General features: G+C 45.7%; 1 protein-coding gene across 1 annotated transcript in view; it reads right to left on the bottom strand.

Moving 5' to 3' along the window:
• Positions 1-19,248, bottom strand: part of HSPH1 (heat shock protein family H (Hsp110) member 1) — a 34,046-nt gene extending 14,798 nt beyond the window's left edge. Inside the window, exons 1-7 of the mRNA XM_054974163.1 lie at positions 18,956-19,248; positions 14,639-14,696; positions 5,259-5,399; positions 3,806-3,928; positions 2,189-2,288; positions 1,074-1,207; positions 89-333 (exon numbers count right to left, since the gene is read on the bottom strand). Coding sequence (XP_054830138.1) covers positions 89-333; positions 1,074-1,207; positions 2,189-2,288; positions 3,806-3,928; positions 5,259-5,399; positions 14,639-14,696; positions 18,956-19,062 — 908 coding nt within the window. The 5' untranslated portion in view covers positions 19,063-19,248. The remainder of the gene's footprint in view (positions 1-88; positions 334-1,073; positions 1,208-2,188; positions 2,289-3,805; positions 3,929-5,258; positions 5,400-14,638; positions 14,697-18,955) is intronic.
• Positions 19,249-19,639: the final 391 nt, after the last annotated feature.

Raw genomic sequence — 19,639 nt, 5'->3', positions numbered from 1 at the left:
CTTCATCTGTCTGTCTTTTTTGCAGAAAAGTTTTTATTTGAAGTTACTTCCTTCTGCTACAACATACTACATCAAACCGATCTCTTACCTATTCATCTTTCCTGACACGTCTGTATCATTCATAAAACATTCAATGTTAAGTGGAATATCTGTGCTGTTAGAGCTCATTAGCTTTTTCAGCTTTTCACACTCCTGATACAATCGGAGAAAGGCTCGTATTTTTGATTTGGGGTCCAGCTTGTACTTGGTTTTTATTTCAGCACAGAAGTAATCTACTAGTTTCTCATCAAAGTTTCTTCCTCCCAGAAAAGGGTCAAAAGCTGTACCAAGGACCTGGTTTAATGAAGAAGGTCAAAAGTTACTTGTGCTATGGACACGACTGTTCATTCTTGATGTCAACAAGTAATAACCATCCACATTACCTATGTGGTACATCTGTATCACGTCAAATTGTCTTCTTAACTGTATACACTAATTTTTATCAGTTGTAACATGTCATCGGGATGTGCTCTACAACTGAGCTGTTCACCAAAGTTACATAGAGATAGTAACAAACCTAAAATATTTAATACAGTTAGCCTAAAATAATTCTTTTTGTCTAGCCCTCCACTTCAAGAGATCCAAGCTACAGTGATTTCTGTGGTTTTGTAATGAAGCGCAGAACTGCAAATTTCCCTATCTCCTATATTCATACCCTGGGCCTCTCCAGGTGCTTTTTAATGCTGAGCTCAACAAATACCAGGTCACCATGGCACCTAGAAATTTTATTATGCTGCCTAGCATTTTCAACACTGGTTTTATGGCAGCAGATTATGGCAGCATGAAGCTAATTTATCATTTCACATCAAAATATGTTCTGCAGTATGACATGAGATAAATAAGCAATGAGAAGAACTTCATGCACATTTATATGGAAAGCCAATACTTTCTGCAGCATGCCCAACCTGGAGCAGTTTTGTGTGGCAGAAGTAACTCCTTGCCATTTGTCTGCAATGAGACAAAGCCCCAGTGACAGTCCTTCCATATCAGCATGCTCATAAAGAAGGCCCCAGTAAGACACTGGCTCTACCTACCTTCAGTTTACCCTTGTTAAAAGCACAGGCTGATACTTGAAATGCAGAATGCCCCATATCTATGAACACCACTAATTTGGGTTTCTCTTCTGGAGCTGGAAGGTCCTGCTTGTAGATCCCATAGTTTAAAGCCACTGTAAAAGCAAAACCTTGTCAATATACGTCAAGTTACTTACATGCACCAGAACTAAAACAATACCATGTGGAACAGTAAAATTTGGGTCCAGTGTCACCTTAGTGACCGAAAAGGTTTTCAGGATGTAAAGCTTTCAAGAATCAGAGCTCCCTTCTTCAGGCACATCTGGGTTGACATATTAGGAGTTCTGTGGCACAGTAATAACCAAGCACGAAACAATGAAACACAGGCAAGCATCAAGAAGATGTCCTGGCAAACGAGGACTAAAGCATACTGAAATGAAAGTATTGCAGTGCCACCAAAAGAGAGGAGATCAAGTGGCTTTTTCCACCAGCATGCGCACTATGAGGAGGTAACACACTATGTTCTAACAAACTGATGGAAGTCCATAAGAATCTCTAAGAGCTTACATATCTGTGACAGGTAAAAAGGTAAAGGTAGTCCCCTGTGCAAGCACCAAGTCATTACTGACCCATGAGGGATGTCGCATCACGACTTTTTACAGGGTGGTTTGCCATTGCCTTCCCCAGTCATCTACACTTTACCTCCAGGAAACTGGGTACTCCTTTTACCAACCCCGGAAGGATGGAAGGCTGAGTCAACCTTGAACTGGCTACTTGAACCCGGCTTCTGCCAGGATCAAACCCAGGTCGTGAGCATAGCTTGGGCTGCAGTACTGCATCTTACCACTCTGTGCCACAGGGCTCTATACCTACCTACCTACCTACCTACCTTCTATCTATCTATCTATCTATCTATCTATCTATCTATCTATCTATCTATCTATCTATCTATCTATCTATCTATCTATCTATCTATCTATCTATCTATCTATCTATCTATCTATCTATCTATCTATGTGAGACCTGTTTTATAATAGGCTCTTAGATAAATGCAGATGTGGCTATAAGTCATCCCATAGCTGCAAAACAAAATGCAAGTCAACTTCTTACTTACAAAGTTAGTTTGATGAGCTCACCTGCAGTCATGTCATTCATAAGTCGAAGACAATTTAATCCCACAATCTGAGCAGCATCCAGTACAGATCTCCTTTCTGCATCTGTGAAAAATGATGGAACCTGAAGAAACACAGAAACAGAGAGTTACTACACAGATATCCTGCTTTTGACACAAAAGGGATTTTGCTTGAAGTCACAAGATCTCAGTATGAATGAATAAGCTAACTTTTGATAGTCTGTCCTAATGCAATACTGACAGTGAGTTTGTAACATAGCCCTCAGCATTTATTTGAAAAGCAACAGGTAAATTAAACCAAACAAAAACAGAAATGTAACTTCTAGCACTTCAAAAGTTACTTGAAAAGTGAAACATTCCACCTAGGTCAGACCACAGCTACCTATCTGATCAAGAGTTCGATGCTTAAGTGAACACCTACTTTGATGGGACAAGTGGAGGAGGAAACAAGTTTACAAAAAAATCACCTGGGAGGAGAATTTATATATTAATTAAGGTTGCTTTACATGTTAGATGCTTCTTACCCGAAAGCTGTTTTATGTATAAATTAATATGAAACACACAGGAAACCTTTTGCTTGGTGGCAGGCAGCTTTTTTTGCTGGCACAGAATTCAGAGATAAATTTTTTAAAAGGCCCATTAAACCTACTTAGATATGCACTTGTCACCATGGAGGTCTGCTCAGAAGTGGCATGTGCATATTCCACACATAGGGATCAGCAAATTCTTGCCAAATGGCTATGGAGAATAAGCCACAATTTGAAGTAAAAGTTTTGTTGCCAATCAAGGAAGTATTCCAAATAAGCACTTGACAGAAGGAAAGCAGAAGAGAGACTGAAAGGAACACACAGATACTGGGATGAGAGGGCAGCAGAGAGAAATGTCTGTGTCAAGACCAAGCAGTGCCCTAACCTGGATAGCTCAGGCAAGCCTGATCTCATCAGATCGCAGAACCTAAGCAGGGTCAGCCTTGGTTAGTAACTGGATAGGAGACCTCCAAGAAAGACTAGGGTCACTATGCAGAGGCAGGCAAAGGCAAACTACCTCTGTTAGTCTCTTGCTAAGAAAACCACATCAGGGGTCACCATAAGTCAGCTATGACTTGACAGCACTCTCTACCACCAGACCAAGGAACAGAAAACTCCAAAACTGAACAGGAAACCTCTAGAGTTAGAGCAGGAATGGAGGCAAACTGACAAGAAACATGGGCTTGAATCCAGACCACCATTTCCACATGCACAAGGGCTTCCACCTGTGGAACAGGATTTTGCCCCCTACCACAACAGGCTTGAACTGCCTCCCCAAATCCCCTAGTCTGAATCCAAACCAAGGACACAGGAAACCTATCTTGGTGGCTGCCCATATGGCACTCTCTTTAGTGTTTTTTTAAAAAATATAATGTACAATATGTCTTGTTTTCTAATCTTCAATGCTGCAGCACCAGGAACTCCTTGGCCAATTGCTAGGCAGATCTCTGTTGTTACAACCCAGCAGTATTCAACATTGTTTACAAGTCTGACCAAAGATCTAGGCACATGCCAAAAGCATCTGCTGCATCATACAGTCTCCAAACAAGGCTGCACATGTTCGAACGCAGCTACAGTTACGCAGGACTACTTACTGAAACAACACAATCAGTAATAGGCTTTTTGAGGTTACTCTCAGCAGTCTCCTTCAGTTTCGTTAGCAGCATTGCCGTTATCTGTTCCACGCTAAATAAGCGTTCCTCATCCATATATGTTACCTATGGAAGGAGAATGAGAAGGAAGCAAACATTTCAGTACTTCAAATGCATGAAAAACAAAATCCCCTGATTCTTTTCAAGTCAGTATTTTCAATCATATACTTCCCTTTTCCACAGCAAAACATACTGTGAAGTGCCTTACTAGGTGTTTGAAACATAAATCAGTTTATTTGTTTCATTTTTATCATTTCTCTGCTGGGAGAATATATTTCATATTGCAGACTACACTATGGTCAGGACACCAGTAAATCAAGTGCACTGCCCAATTATTCAACTATATTCACTGAGACTTACTTCTGAATAAACATGCTTAGATATGCAACAAGATAGTCAGGGTGACGCAGGGGCTAGGGCATTTGACTATAATTGTTGAGAACTGCTGAGTAGAGATGGGCACGAACCGAAATACAACCCAAAATTTGTCACAAACCAGCGGGTTTGTGGTTTTGTGAACCAGTGGTTCATCAGAGCCCATTTCTGACAAACGGTCACGAACCGTGACACTGAGAGATCTCTGTCTTTTGGTGCTACACCTCTGAAGATGCCAGTCACAGCTGCTGGTGAAACGTCAGGAACTACAATGCCAAGACCACGGCTATACAGCCCAGAAAATCCACAACAACCATTGTTCTCTGGCCGTGAAAGCCTTCGACAATACATGAACCACATGGTCTTTTTTCCCCAGTTCATGCCCATCTCTACTGCTGAGACAAATCCCTGCTGAGCCTCGAAGCTTACTAGATAATGCTGGGCCAGTCTTTTTCCTGCTGTCTACATCACAAGGCTGTTGTTAAGAATAAGAGGAAACTGTATGTGCACCACACTGAGTTCTTAGCAAAAAGTTCAATGAACAAAGAGCAACTTAAAGCTTTCACAATTCAGTAACGTTTCAGGATTTTCCACTTTGCCATGGTATACTGTTTTCATCTTCCTTTTTTATACTTAACAAATAACATTAAAAAGAGTTCTGTGGTATTTTAAAGCTGACAATTTGACTTGCCCAAAAAATGGGTATTACATTGCTGTTTTAAAAAATTTGTTCTAATGAGCTACCTACATTCTTCATCTTAAACAAAAAAATGTTTAAGCTAGAATTTAACTAGCCAGCTGCAAGCGCACACACAAGACTGTCTCAAAATGAAAATTATTCCCTATAGCAGTTGTATGGCTCAACAGCTGGATGACATTTCAGAAAGTAAGTAACCTTTTACTAAAGAATTCAAAAGATGTTTTAAAAGTAAAAATCTTTATCATTCCAGAAGAAATAAAAATCTTTTTTCTGTTTTAGAACACAGTTCTGGATCTTGCAATGCAACAATGATAATTTTACCTTTATCGCAACGCTTCCATTTTTCAGTGGAACTATGCAATAGCTCAAGCGCTCTTTCTCCTTTTGAATAAAAGGCTCATTAAATGTACGGCCATGGAATCTCTTAAAGTTAAATACTGTGTTGTTGGCATGTGTAATTAGCTGGTGGGGAGAGAAAAAGATTAAGCACCTTGGCAAAAAAAAGGATCAAATTACATGCAATATATGTGATTAATTAACTAACGCTAGAATGTTCAAGTTCTGTTTATTACTACTTCTTTTAATTAAATACTTGTCATGTTTGCTGAAGGAAGAAAAAAAGTGGAGAATAAAGAGTCCTTTCCTCAACCACACATCTCATGCCAGTGAATGTACCACTCCCCACAGCCAAGCAAAGAAGCTGGCCTCTGATGAGCATAACCCTATATGCATCCCACAGATATCTACAGATATAGTGAAATACTGAAGAGCACAGGTTTAATCCCTGGCGTGTCCAATTAGAAGGATCTCAAAGAGCAGGCATAGGGAAAGACCCTTCTCTGCCTGAGACCCTGCACAGCATGGCCAGTCAGAGAAAAAATACCAAATTTGACAAAGCCTGACCCAATGAAAGGTGTCTTCGTAGGCTGAAGCATTCCCATCTCAAAACAAACTGGCTCCCTATTTGCGTAGCCTTATTCTTGTTACCAGAACTGCTCTTTATTATAATGGGGAATTAGCTATAGCAGTCTGTAACTATTAATATTAAGCGAGGATCATAACCTATGTATACGGAGGTCCTGATCCCAGACACTCTAGTGAAAAAGAGGCAGACAACGAGTCAGGTCCAAACACGTGTATTGAGTGTAGCGTAAGCCTAGCTTGCACAATCATACAAAGAACATACAAGGTCTAAGAAATACAGAGTAGGAAATACAGAGACGTTCGCATTAGCTGGTTCCCAACGATGGTAAGGGAAATACTCACTTATCCTGGAGCGAAGCAGAGACACAACAGCGAGGTGGCCCAATGCCAGCACTGGGACCACAGACGGACAGCAAGGAGGTCTGGATAGGGAATGGCCGAGGCACCGAGTGGTCTGGGAGACCAGCTTAAATACCCCAAAACGTACCCTGGGGCTGGTGCTGTACTTGGTGGTTCTCACAGATTAAAACAAAGGGTCTAATGGGTCACTGAATGGCTTGGATGGGCCACTTTGGTAATCAGATTGTGATAAGTGACACCTCAGGAAGAGGGGACAAAAGAGGGAGGGGGAAATCCAAGTGGGCTGAAAGGATGTTCCAGCGGACAGGGCTTGTCCTGATGTCATCAGCTTCTGGAATGCGGAGGGTCCTTTGAGATGCATTCTTTAAGTGCTTGGGATGGTCGGCACTTAGTTCCTTCTCCGGGGCGGCTCCTAAGATATGCAGAGCGGGGCGAGGGGCTCTCGCTGCGGACGTGGTGTGCCCGCTTCGCCGAAATGGCTTCTCAAAGCAGTCTTCTTCCCAGGGTCTTCTGGGTGCCTGAGAACATGGATGCCGGCTGGGCATAGCTGGGGCTGGATAGCAGGCTGCCCGGTAGCGAGGGCAAGCTCGGCGACCGGCCCGCGGGAGGCTCCAGACGGGAACTGACCAGGGAGCGCCTAGCCAGGCTCGCTGGAGGTTTCCCCGGCAGGCGCCCGGCTGCTAGCAGCGGCTTGGGCCCATATGAGGCAGGCTTCCATGGAGGCAGCGGGAACAACACTTTAAAACACAGTCCAAAGCAGGGAACAGGCACGGTCCGTGGCAGATGGCAATGCAGGCACGGGGCACACTTGTAACAGAGTCCAAACGCACACAGGGAATTCCAGATATAGGTCAGGGCAGGGCTTGCCCAGGAAGAGAGTCCTTTTTGTGCAGTCAACCAAACATGGAGTCAGTAAACTACACAGTCTATTGCAGCAGCAAGGTAATTGACACGCAGGCAGGAAACTGACACGTGTATCAGAGCACACACGTGCAAAGCAGTCTTTGGGTGTAGCAGTAAAACAGCAACGCAGGAAACTTTAGCACAGTTCATAGCAGGCTTCAAAGCAGGGGAGGGGGCCTACTTGGCAACAATTCCCCCCCTCGGAGACCCCGGGACGTCAGGCGCGCGGGTCTCCGAACTTGACTTCAAAGGCGAGGTGGTCGGCAATGTCCGGTGGTCGAGCTTCGAGCGAAGAAGGAGTGGGAAGGGAAGGAGGGGGAGGCGTCACTCAAAAATTTAGTTTGGAGAACCACCTAATCCGAATAAGTGCAAATTTAGATCAGCCAATGGGCTGCAGGTCTCTGGGTTCACACCAGGGGGTGTGCTAAGTGCAATTGTCAGAATAAATAGTAATAATTCATAGCAATAGTAATTCATAGTAATAGGCAGCAATGATCAATTCATGCATATAAACAACAACAATTCATGTTTGGGTACATTGATTAATTCATGATTGAAGGTAATTCATACGTAATTCATGGTGGATTAAAAGCACTAAAACCATGGGCAATTCATATACATGGATCAATTCATAAGCATAAGTTTAAAAGCAAAGACAATTCATGGTTCAATTCATGAATTTAGGAGTAAAAGCAATTCATACAAGGTAAAGTGAAATGTGCAAGCAAGGCATAATTCATTGAGGGTAGGCTAATTCATAGATAATTAAAACCATAAATACATAAATACATAGGATTAAAAGCAATGATTCGGGAGGTTAAAACCAATAAAGCAGCAAGAGTAAAAGCAAGTGCGTGGAAACAATTCATGAGGGGTGAGCGGCGGAAGGGCTCATAGGGGGGGTCAGAAAAATAAACTCTGCAATCAAAAGACCAACTCATGCGGCCAGATTAAAACCAAATTCATAGAGCTTAAAAATCAGAAATAAAATAACCTTTAAAAGAGACCGTTCAGGAGGGGTCCCGGTTAAAACCAAATTCATAAAATAATAGATATGCTAGAATTACCTCGGCGGAGGGAGTCGGGTTAAAAAGGCAATTCCTGAGGTTAAAATCAAATTCATAGGGATAAAGTTCATGGGCGCACTTGCAATAGATAGAGAGAGGGACTAGTTCGGGGCTAAATTCATGGGAGTTAAAATTCATAAAAGCAGTGGAGGGAAATTCATAAAACCATAGAGTAACAAAGATCACAGGCGGCTCAGTCCGCAGTACAGCTGCTGGACTGGGTTGCATATATACAGGAACAAGCAAACTTAGTCCATGTGTTCCAAAACACACTTCCACCCCCCCTTGCTGTCTGCGTCAATCCGCAGAGCAGGGTCGGCAGGCGGCGAGAAGGGCTTCAGGCACACAGTTCTAGTCCTCATGGAGGTGGCGCTGCTGGCGGTCGTTTGGAGACGGGCCGTGGGCTGGGAGGCAGAGAGATATGTCCCCCCCTAGTCCACAAGAGGGCCTCGGAGCGGAGTCCGGCAGCAGAGCGTCCATGGGGCCGGTGCAGGATCCGTACACATAAAGGCACAAGCATAGTTCATAATCACACAAGCAACAAAATAAACAAGGGCTAAAAACGGGGCGCCAAGAATCATCCTTAGGGCAAGAGTAGGTCGGGGTTGTAATGGTCCAAACGGTAGGATAGTTGGAGTTGCTGGAGCTGTCGGCGGCTCCAACAGCCCAAATAAAGCAGTGAGGCACATAATAAAACTTGGAAGGCCAAAATCACAACGATCGGGTGCAGAGCCAAATTGTAAATTCCAGTGGCAGTGGGGCTCCAGCCAAAGAGGGTTTCCCACCACGAATGCTCACCGGTGATCTTAATCCGCTGGACAAGATCCAAAATCTCCTTTCCGTTGTGGGACACAACCAAAGCAGTGGTATCCCCGTCCCTCTGGATGCTCTGGAGGGTGCGGTGGAGCTGCGGGTGGGCCAGGAGCTCGTGGATTAATTCCAGACCGATGCCAAGGGAGACTGGCTTCACATAGCGATAGATGGAGGGTGCCACCAGGATCTCTTCTTGGGTCCAGACCGGTACCGTGTAGATGAAGTCGCAGGCTGCCACCGAAGACAGGTTGCAAAAGCAGCGATTGACTCCCGGGATCACGGGCTTGAGCTGGAACGAGTTCAGGATCACAAAGTCGCAGGCCGTTCGCACGCAGGCACATCCTTTCCCAATGTAGACCACAGCGGAGCTGTTCTCCCGGACGACCTCGAAAGGGCATTCGTTGAGGGCGTCGACTTGCGGGGCTACACAGGGGTGGTGAGGTGCAAAGGCTTGGTCTTGGCAAATGAAGCCGGTCTGGTCTCGATGCTGGCACCCTTGGAGGCTGACGAGCTGCCATCCGGTCGGGGTGAAGCGGGCCCAATGGTCGGGGTGTCTGGCGTAGAGGACTTCGGCGTCGCTGACTTGGAGTCCCAGAGGCACAACTGGGTACACATGGAATGACTCGTGCGCACTGGCCGTTAATAAAAATAATTTAAGCTCCTGGGTGGTCGGTGAGAATGAGGAATTTACAAGAGACCACCAGGATTCAAGCTCCAGTTCTGTGGGTGACAATTTGGGCATAATCAATCTTTTAATTTCCAGGGGCAAGTGCCCGTCCGTGGCTTGCCGAATTAGCCCCATGGCCACAGCCTGATTTAATTGTTGGGCTTGCATACATGCCATAGCTATTGACACGTTGCGTTCAAAAGACTGTGTCCCTTTGAGCAGCAGAGAAAAATCTCTTTCAATTTGACTCTCCCAGGTAACTAAAATGGAGCTGATCTCGTGTTGCCCATTCGAAATGGAATTTAGGGACTGCACCACTGGTTTACCTAAGTCAGAGATGCTAGTCGTGACATGGGCAAACTTATTAGCGAGAGTCTCAATGTTGACCGAATCCATGATTGCTAAGCCTCCGGCTGCAGGAGCAGTCCAGTCGGCAATGCTTCGTCTGGCACGCGAGAGAGAGGGGGAGGGATCGATCCACAGTTGTAGCCATGCATTCCAACCCTTGCTACCGGCCTCCAGATAGGGAGCGCACTGCGGCAGCCTCTGGGTTATATTTAGTTCAGCTAAGTCTATGCGGATCTCTTTTAAAGACATTTGCGGGCGGACTAGAACTCTCTCTCGAATGTCAGTTTTCAAAACATGGGAGCCCACTATATGCGTGCCGCCTTGGCTTAATTGTTCATTGCTAGCAATCAAAGGGTCAATTTGGATGGTGTGGGTCTCCTGGGTCCGGATCAGCAGGGAATAATTGCCTGGTTCGTGAGTCAAATTTACAAAGAGCAGCCCAAGCCGGTGAAATTTCTCTACTAGGGGCTTGGTTTGGCATTCGGGCATCTGTTGAACCAGAATCCAATCGGGTGGGCCATGTTTGGCTAGGTCTTCCTCTTTTACAATCCAGGTCAGGTTCTCCCAGCGTTCTATAGCAAAGGAGAGAACTGCGCCTGAAGGGGGCGTGATAGTGACTGATGCAGACTCAGTGGTGGTAGTGCCTAGTAGGATGGTCATTCTAAAGGGGTCTCCTGCCTTCCATACTGCGGCCGACACTAAAATAACTTCACAGTATGGTCCAAAAGCCTCAGTGACAAATGGCGAGGTTTCGAAGTTGGCAGGGGTGGTATATCTGTCTACCACCGGGACTGCGGTGGGGGCTGGCCTGATGCGGGGGAGAAACATACAAGGAATAGGAGCGAGAGGTGAAACCGTATCAGTAGGCGAGTAACATACTAATTCTTGGGACATGGTTTTCACTCCCACACATAAAATAACAAGCTCTGGGGGTCGGATCCACTGCTCTTCACAACTGCGGAAGTTTGTGCGATCCGTAGGGGTGGTCATATTAATCTGCTGCACAACCTTGCAGACCATCATTTCATTCCCTGCTAGGGTATTGATACATCTCCAGTGGGGGTAGGGCATTAATTTGGACGGGCGTCCCTCTGTTAGGGTGCTTGCCAGCACGAGCAAACACAGGGTAGCCAGGTGTCTCATCTCCCGGCCTTCCTTTTCCTTTCTGTGGTGAAAATATCCTGGGGAGACCTGCGGATATAAGTACAGGTTCCCTGAGTTGGTTGCAGCAAAATAAAATAAAGTGAAGTAGGGAAAAAGAGAGGGGGTTTTTCTGCCAGCACTGTTTATTAAGCGGGGTTCGAACGAGAAGTCCCAGAGCACTAAGCGAGCCTTCCAGCTTGTTGCTCTGGGGAGCTCCTGTGCGAAGGCTTCTTTCTAAAGCGTGTATATTTCAGGGGGGACGTCTTTACGTCGGGCAAGGGTCGGCTGAACGTTAGGCGGGACCATGCAAACTCGCCCCAGGGGTCCCTGGGTGCCTAGACTGTGTGGCCTTCAGGTGCCCCTTGCTCGGTGGCGGGCTACTTTTATTTTGCGGGCTGAGAGCTATCGGTCCGGCTCGGCCTGGCCTTGCCGTTTTAAAAAGAAAAAACTAAAGAGCGGTTTCCATTAACTATAAGGGTTGCTGCAGACGGGGGCCCTCGCTTTAATTTTTCAAAAATAGGCCTTCGTCATATGTTTGCAGGACAACCAATTTTTGGAGGGACTCCCTCGGGAGGCCCCATTTTCTGGTTTCAAAAAAAAAGGTACACCGGGCAAAAAGAAAAATACACTGAGCAAGAAAAATATAAGGAGCAAGAAGCATACGGGTGTGGGGTACTTTTGGGTTGCCCTCACTTGGAAGGCCTGGCAGGGCTTCATTATAACTTCAATATGTCTCCCCCCCTTCTTTTCCTTTGTACGGTACGGGCAAGGGAAAAGATTACGCGGGGCGGGCGGCTGCTGGCGGAAAGGGCCGAAATGGAGCCGAAGGCGCTCGGCGGCGTTTATCGAAAAGCGGCGGAGGCGGCCGAGATCTGCCGGCGCCACTGAGTCTGGGTGAATCGGGGGTCATCTTGGCGCAGGGGATCCTGGCTATGTAAATGAGGCACGCTGCCCCTTGTGCGTGGCGAACGCACCCCAATAACATATTCCAGAGGGCACATATTTACAAAAAACTGGCGGGTCTTTTACTTTTGCACTAGAGCGTACTAGATGGTGGCGCCGTATAGCAACTCACCGTGACGGATATGAACATTAGTAAAAGAGGGATGTCGGGCTATCTGGGGGACCTTTTCCAGGGGAGGCACGGCCCTCAAAGCCAAAGCCGACCATCATGCGAAAGCGTGGGTCTGGCAGGTGAGACCCCGAATCTACGTAGATGCGGGATCTTCACCAGCACGGCGGGTGAAATGTTTTCAAATACAGAGATCACCTTTATTGGTGTGTCTCCAATATTGGAAATGCATTCACTCTTGGGCTAAAGCCTCTCCAACCACTTTCACACAGCAAATCTCTTTTGCCTGTGCAATTTTTTTCCGAACATGCGGCTTACAATCCAATTGAGAATCACTTTCGGTGGTGGTCCTATTTGGCTTTGATTGCCGTGTCTTCTCCTAAGGGTCCCAACTGTGGGGCCCGCCTAATGAGGTCAAAGAATAGAACTGGAAAAACTTTTACCATTTACACCGATATCTACATATTCTATTGTTTCTTTTATTCTAAAGCTACAAAAGTCTGATCTAAGGGGACACACGGTATCTCTGGCCCAGGGTGGAGTGATATCTGGCGAATCACTGGGCAGACGGGGGCCGGGCTGGTGGTGGTTCCCCCAGGGTCATACACAGGGGGGGCGGTTTGCAGCGGCTTCCCTTTCCATTCTTTTAATTGAGAGGCATGAAAGTATTTTAGCCACGTTCCTCCTGTCTTTCTTTGGATGGCTACCTGATAGACAGCTGGGGAGACTCTTTTTGTGATAGGGACTGGGCCTTGCCATTTGGCTGCTAGTGAATGCGCCTTTTGCGAAAACTTCCTGTACAGAACGAGCTGTCCTTCTTCCCACTGCCTGGGGTTCCTGACCCATCCTAGTTTGCGGTCCATATCTTTCTGAGCTGTGCCCAACCTCTGGGCCACTTGCATGTGGACGGCGTGTATGGATGAGAGCAGATCCTGGACCCAAGCATCATTAATCACTACAGGCTGCATATCGGAAGGGAGCTGCGTATCTAGCCAGAAGGCTTCCGGGAGTTGCATTCTTCGCCCTGTCATTACCATATGAGGTGTGAGCCCGTGAACTGCGGTAGTGCCTCTAATGGCCATTAGGATTATGGGGAGTTTTTCATCCCAGTCTCTCCCGGAGGAGCGAACCATCTTGCGGAGAGCCTCCTTGAGGGTCCGGTTGGTTCTTTCTATTGCGCCTGAAGCTTGAGGGTGGCCGGCTATGTGGAAACGTTGCTGGATGCCCAGTGCTTTACAAAGCTCCTGTGTTACTTCTCCGATGAAGTGTGAGCCTAAATCAGAGTCCATGACTCTCACGATGCCCCATCGCGAGAAAACATTATTAAACAGTAATTTGGCTGTGGTGGCTGCATTGTTGCACGGAAACGCTTCGACCCATTTGCTGAAGGGGTCTATGACAGTGAGGCAGTAGCGATTGCCGCGAGCAGTGGGGGGGAGAGGGCCGATAAAGTCAATCTGTATGCGAGCCCAGGGTCCATCAATTCTCTGATGCTGGAGGGGAGCTCTTGGTCCGGTGGGGTCTGCATTGACCATCGCGCAGGACAGACAGTTGTCTACCCATTGCGCTACTTCGGTGCGCATGCCAGGCCACCAACCAACCTCTTTTACCCTTTCCAGAGTCAGATCCTTGCCTCGGTGTCCCTGCTCGTGGACAAACTGAATTAAGTCAGCCCTAACTTCCAATGGCACTACCCCAAAACGTACCCTGGTCATGTTAAAATCTGATGGAACTGGCACATGCTGTATGTGTATGAGAGTATTTATGTCGTGCCACTAGAATATAGGGCGTTTACACAGTGACTCGCTGCTTGCACCTTTACCTACACAAGTAAGAGCCCCGTGGAGCAGAGTGGTAAGCTGCAGTACTGCAGCCCAAGCTCTGCTCATGACCTGAGTTCGATCCTGGCGGAAGCCAGGTTCACATAGCCAGCTCAAGGTTGACTCAGCCTTCCATCCTTCCAAGGTCAGTAAAATGAGTACCCAGTTTCCTGGGGTACTCAGGAAGGCAATGGCAAACCACCCCATAAAAAAGACTGCCAAGAAAACGTCAGGATGCAACGTCCCCCCATGTGTCAGTAACGACTTGGTGCTTGCACAGGAGACTACCTTTACCTTTACCTACACAGTGCCGTATTTACCTCTCCCCACTCCCAGCACTTAAAAAAGACAGGCCTCGTCTTACTTTGCAAGTGATTCTTTTCAGTCATCCCATGGTCAGAGCCCCGCGGAAAGGCACTTCCATGAAGGGATCGTCCAATATTTGACCTTTCATCTACTACCTTTTTTGGAAAGCCACATTTTGAGGCATTGTAGATAAAACTTGTTATTCAGGATCTATATTTAGAGCAAAGCTCTTAACTGAAATGCTGTTTTGTCTTGTTCTTTCACAGATGATGACTTACTTGATTTTTAGCAGCTACTCCAATAACTCTGTTTTTGGACCCAAATGACACAACCGACCTGAAAAGAGATAAATTCCCCAGTGATAAAAAATGACATGTAAAAATTATCATTGGATATTTATACAAGCACTCAAAATACACCTAACAAAAATTGCTATTTTTTTTGGATTCTGATATCTCAAACTGGTCAATTGAATGGCATTTCTGTTTGTGGAAGTAGAGAGGTGAAGATGTATGTGTATTCACCCCTTTTCAATGTAGATCCCTCCTTGCCCTCTATGCCATTCCTAAGAATTTCCTGGCCCCCAGGAACAAAAATAGTAGTTTAGCGGGATGTGGAAGGGGAATCAATAAAGCCTTGCCCCATGGGCTTGCAAATGCTTTCAGAACCTGAAACTTGATGGCAATGCTTTAAACATTTGTAACTTAACTTATTGCCTGTGTTGCTCTAATGGAGATACCACTGCCCACAACATTGCAAGAGTTGCTTTTCTCAAAGATGTATATATTTGTTACTGCACACAGATGAATGCAGCAACTAGGCAGTTTAGGTATGGGTAATGTGGACAGAGAAAGATGTTGCAACACACAGGGCTGCTGCTAAAAATGACAGCCCTGTGTTGAATTTCCCTGAAGCCTTTCCATCATCCTATGTGTCTGTCTAACCCTACCAGCAAGAAATAACAAGGCAGAATACAGCCAGGGAAACATACCACAAGATGACATCAAGACACAAAGTTCAAACTCAACCATTGCAGAAGCCATATTTAGTTCTGATCTAAAACTATCCCAACATATTCCTTTTTCTTAATCATCAAGTTGAATAGTTTTCTAAAGATATTTCATTTCAGTACAATAATTAATTCCACAGAATAGCAATTTCACAAAGAGAACTAGTATGAACTGTAAAGCCAGGGGTTGATTTCTCTTTCTCTTACTTACACAGAAAATTAACAGCAGCACATATTTAGTGGGTTACAGCACTTGCACACATCTAAAATTCAGAGTTCCCATTCTGTTCTCCTATGCAACAACACAGCAGTTTTTTGCATTAATTTTTCTAGTTAATTTTATTTAGAGATCAATTTGACCATTGTTGCACTCTGCATAAAACAGTATGCTGAATATATAGCCAATACTATTTGCCATTATATGTCTATGTATTTAATTTTATGTACAGATTAGTTCTTTTATCAAAAAGGTATTTATGGGAAAATGCAAACGCACTTATTCAAGTGACACAAGGAGACAAGAGAGCTAGAAACACATGCAATAACTGCTTCCCTGAACTAGATGAAATAATAATAGTAATTCTCTTTCACATTCTGGCAGAGCTTCCTATTTTTGAATCTATAGAACAATGCAAAGGATCATAGCTGTTTCATGCAACTGAGTGCAAGACGGCAGAACTCACAAGCCATTTGAAAGCAATTAATTTAAATATACACTTTACTCTTTCCCAGAACAGTCTAGTTTTGAAAAGGAGCTCCAACTTGAGGTTAGCCCCTCCCAAGCATCCCATCCTAATTTTCCTTAAAATGTAAGAAGACAGTAATTGAAAGCCCTATATAATAGGTCTTTGACCTTTCCATACCGAGACCAACAGAGCTGCAAGACCTTGATGTAAATCATCACATGATATCAGGGTTTTTTTAACAGAGAGATGGGGAGCCACCAATATGACCATGTTAATGTCAAAGCCAAAACTGTGGGCAACAGATCAAGGCAGCCAACACAGGAAACCATCTGTTAACCATGAGGTATACTACAGCGAAGAATAAACCAGAGGGCAGAGCCACAGCGGAACCCCTCTCTATTGTAGAAGGACCTTACTTTGCTATCCTGCTGCTCCTCTAACAGCATGTGCAAGATCAAAGCTGCAGGACCTCCTAAACAACAGCAGAGTGGCAAGACAAGGGCTAGTAGATGGGGCTCTCAAAGACTAGCCTGAGGGTCCCACTTCATAACTTGAAGACCACTGCCCTATATTATCTAGACCCAAGGTATCCTAATTACCTACTCTGTTATGAATCCATTAAGATCCAGTACAAAGGGTCTTCTCCAGGCTCCCTGCCTTGGGAGGAAAGACACATGGTCACCAAGATGAGGGGCTTATTGGTGGCAGCACCATAGTTATGAAATCTCCCCCTCCTCTTGACCTTTGCCTCATGCCTCCCTACTGTATTTTAATGTTGAAAATGTCGTTGTTCTGGGTTATTATTGAATTTCTGATGTGTATGTTTTAAGCTACATTCTGGATGGGAACTGAAACTGCTACTATTTTTATCTAATTTCCTGCTGCTTTCCCCCTCCTAGTTCATTTCATTGAGTCATGTAGCAATTATTTTAACTCCATTTGTACACCACTTTAAACACAGGAGAAAGTGGGATAAAGCCATTTTAAAGCCACAGTGCTCTGCTCATTAAAACCCTCTTGTATACTCCCGTTTTTACAATGTTTAGGCTGCAGTCCTATACAATATTTACCTAAAGTACGCCCCACAAAATACAGATAATTTCTTTCTCAAACAAAGAATATTTACACTCCAAAGCAAACTTTTCCTTATGAAAATAAACTGCTGAGTCCTTTAACTACTCACTCTTGCTTCAAAAATACATAACTAGCAACATAATCCACAAAGTAAGACTACCATGTAAAATTATAAAAACAATAAAAATGTTGTTATATTATGCAAGTTACACCCTGCTAGATAAGTTAGTGACAACAGCACATTAATTTGTCATTATACAGAGCACTAAGCTCTATATAGAGATTAAGCTCTATATAATACCAAATTATGTGCTACATATTAATAAACAAGGTGTTCAGTGGTTAACCAAGTTAATGGAAGAGACAGATTTCAAAATCTCATTCCACTAAACTCACAGGGGCTTCAGCAGGCGGAGCAGCCCCACCACAGCCAAACCTAGGAATCCCTCTACCTTAGCATGACTTGGGAGTGTGCGTGTGTGCTTCTGGGAGGCAACTATAGCTGATGTCATATTTTTGTTAGGACCCCACATCATGAGAAGTCATCCAGCCCATTCCTCAGAATGCTTGCACTGCTGCTCTACCCAGTTCAGGCGGAGCAATGGAATTTTAGTTATTCATTTGCTTGCTTCCTATAGCTTAATCTCAGGGTTAAAACTCTGAAAGTTCCAGTAGATTCTAGATCTTGCTCTGAGTCAGGTCCAACCATGTACTGGTTGTGGCAACTGCTAGACACTCCCTCTACTCCACATCATCTTCCTCCCCTCCCACATCTATCTCCTGAGCAGCAAGTCAGTAAGAACTACTCAGGGAGGAAACGCCTAAGCCAGAGTGAAGCAATGCTAAGAACTACCGCAGCATCACCTCCCTCTTTAAACCAGGATTTTAACAGGAAAAAAGTCCTTATCTTCCCTCTGCAACCCCCCTCCCTCACAGCCTGCTCCTGTTTCAAGAGGCCCAAGGCTCATTCATCTGTAGGATGCTCCCTCGTACAGCCTCATGCACAAAAAGGAGGTAGCCAGAATAACAGATGACCCTTAAGATAGGAAGGAGCGGCGGCAGCAATGCTGCAAAAGCCGAGCCCACCAGTCTGAATACGACGAGCGCAGAATAAAAAGCATTCATGGCGCTCTTTTGCGATCGAATCTCGGAGCAAAGGTACTTTTAAAGACCAGCCAAGATTTCATTCTAGCGTGCTCCGAAGCATGATGGTCGATTCACGAACGCTTGAATAAATTTTGTTATGGCGACACTAGACTCCTGTGCAATTCAGCTTAGGAGTAATTCGGCAGAGGAAAAAAGGAAATACAATAAAAACAGAAGCTGCGAAGGTACAGCCCTGAACATGCTTACATAGAAAGAAACCCTATATCAATGCATGGACTACAAGACCCATTCGTTCTTCAAGTGATCCTGTTGCACCCTTACTCGGGAGCAAATCCCGTTATATTTAATGGGACTTATGCACAATTAAGTTTTAGGTGGGCAGCCGTGTTGTTCTTTTATTTGAGTCCAGTGGCACCTGAGAGAGTATAAGCTTTCGAGAGTCAGAGCTCATTTCTTCAGAAGGAAGCTTTGACTTGAAAGGTTATATCCTGGAAATCTTGCGGGTCTCTAAGGTGTCACTAGACTCAAATCCCGGCACAAATAAGCCTGGAGTACAACCGTGTAAAGCGTGGCTAAAGTTGGGCGGTGAAATGCAGCGTCCCAGTCCAACCTGAGTCGGATGTGTGAAAGGGCATTCTGAGGGAAGCCTCTCCGCCGCCCCCTCCCCACGAGAGCCTCCCTCCTCACGCCCAGTCCCCACCGCAGTGCTTCTGACTTACGGAGTGCACCGGTCACTGAACTCGTTGGCCACCGTCTCGATGCCCCCGGCTCTGGCCACCGCGATGTAGCAACTCTGCGAGCCCAAGTCAAAGCCCACCACAGCCATAACGGGGCAGCTGCTGTCGTGTTGCACCGGCCTCTCGTGCAGCGAACCCCACGCCGCGCTCGACCCAAGAGGAAGAGATGAATCGCCTCCCGCTCACACCCGGCCTCGGCCGCCCCCCGCACGGAACCTTCAGCCTGCAGCAATAAGGTTTAAATAGGACAATAGGCAGAAGTTTCCAGAAACTGCGACAAGCTTACTCGCCGGCTCCACGTGCGGCTTCCGCTTCCGTCTTCTCTGGCCTTCTCGAAGGCTGCCGGCCAATGGCGGCGCTCCAGAGCCGGTGACGTCTACCGTTGCCCGGGCGATGGCAGACGCCGCGCCTCCCTCACCTTTCCAGTCTTTGCCCGCTAAAAGGCAGGACCAAAGAGCTTCTTGGGACGCATGCGCGCAAGATGTTTGGAGGTGGGATGAACGAAACAGCGCTGCCACACTTGAGGATCTTGGAGCAGCAACTGGGTAGTGGTTCCTGTGATGGTACCAGTTTGCTGGCTTTTTTGGTCTGTTGGTGTCATCCGCCGAGTTCTGTGTCTTTATCCGGTTGTCGGTTCTGTTGAACTTGTTCCTCTAATAAAACGCA

Source organism: Eublepharis macularius, chromosome 3 (genome assembly GCF_028583425.1).
Source record: "Eublepharis macularius isolate TG4126 chromosome 3, MPM_Emac_v1.0, whole genome shotgun sequence".
Classification (NCBI taxonomy): domain Eukaryota; kingdom Metazoa; phylum Chordata; class Lepidosauria; order Squamata; family Eublepharidae; genus Eublepharis; species Eublepharis macularius.
Note: the sequence above shows the minus strand (reverse complement) of the source record. Positions and strands in the feature narration are given on the sequence as shown.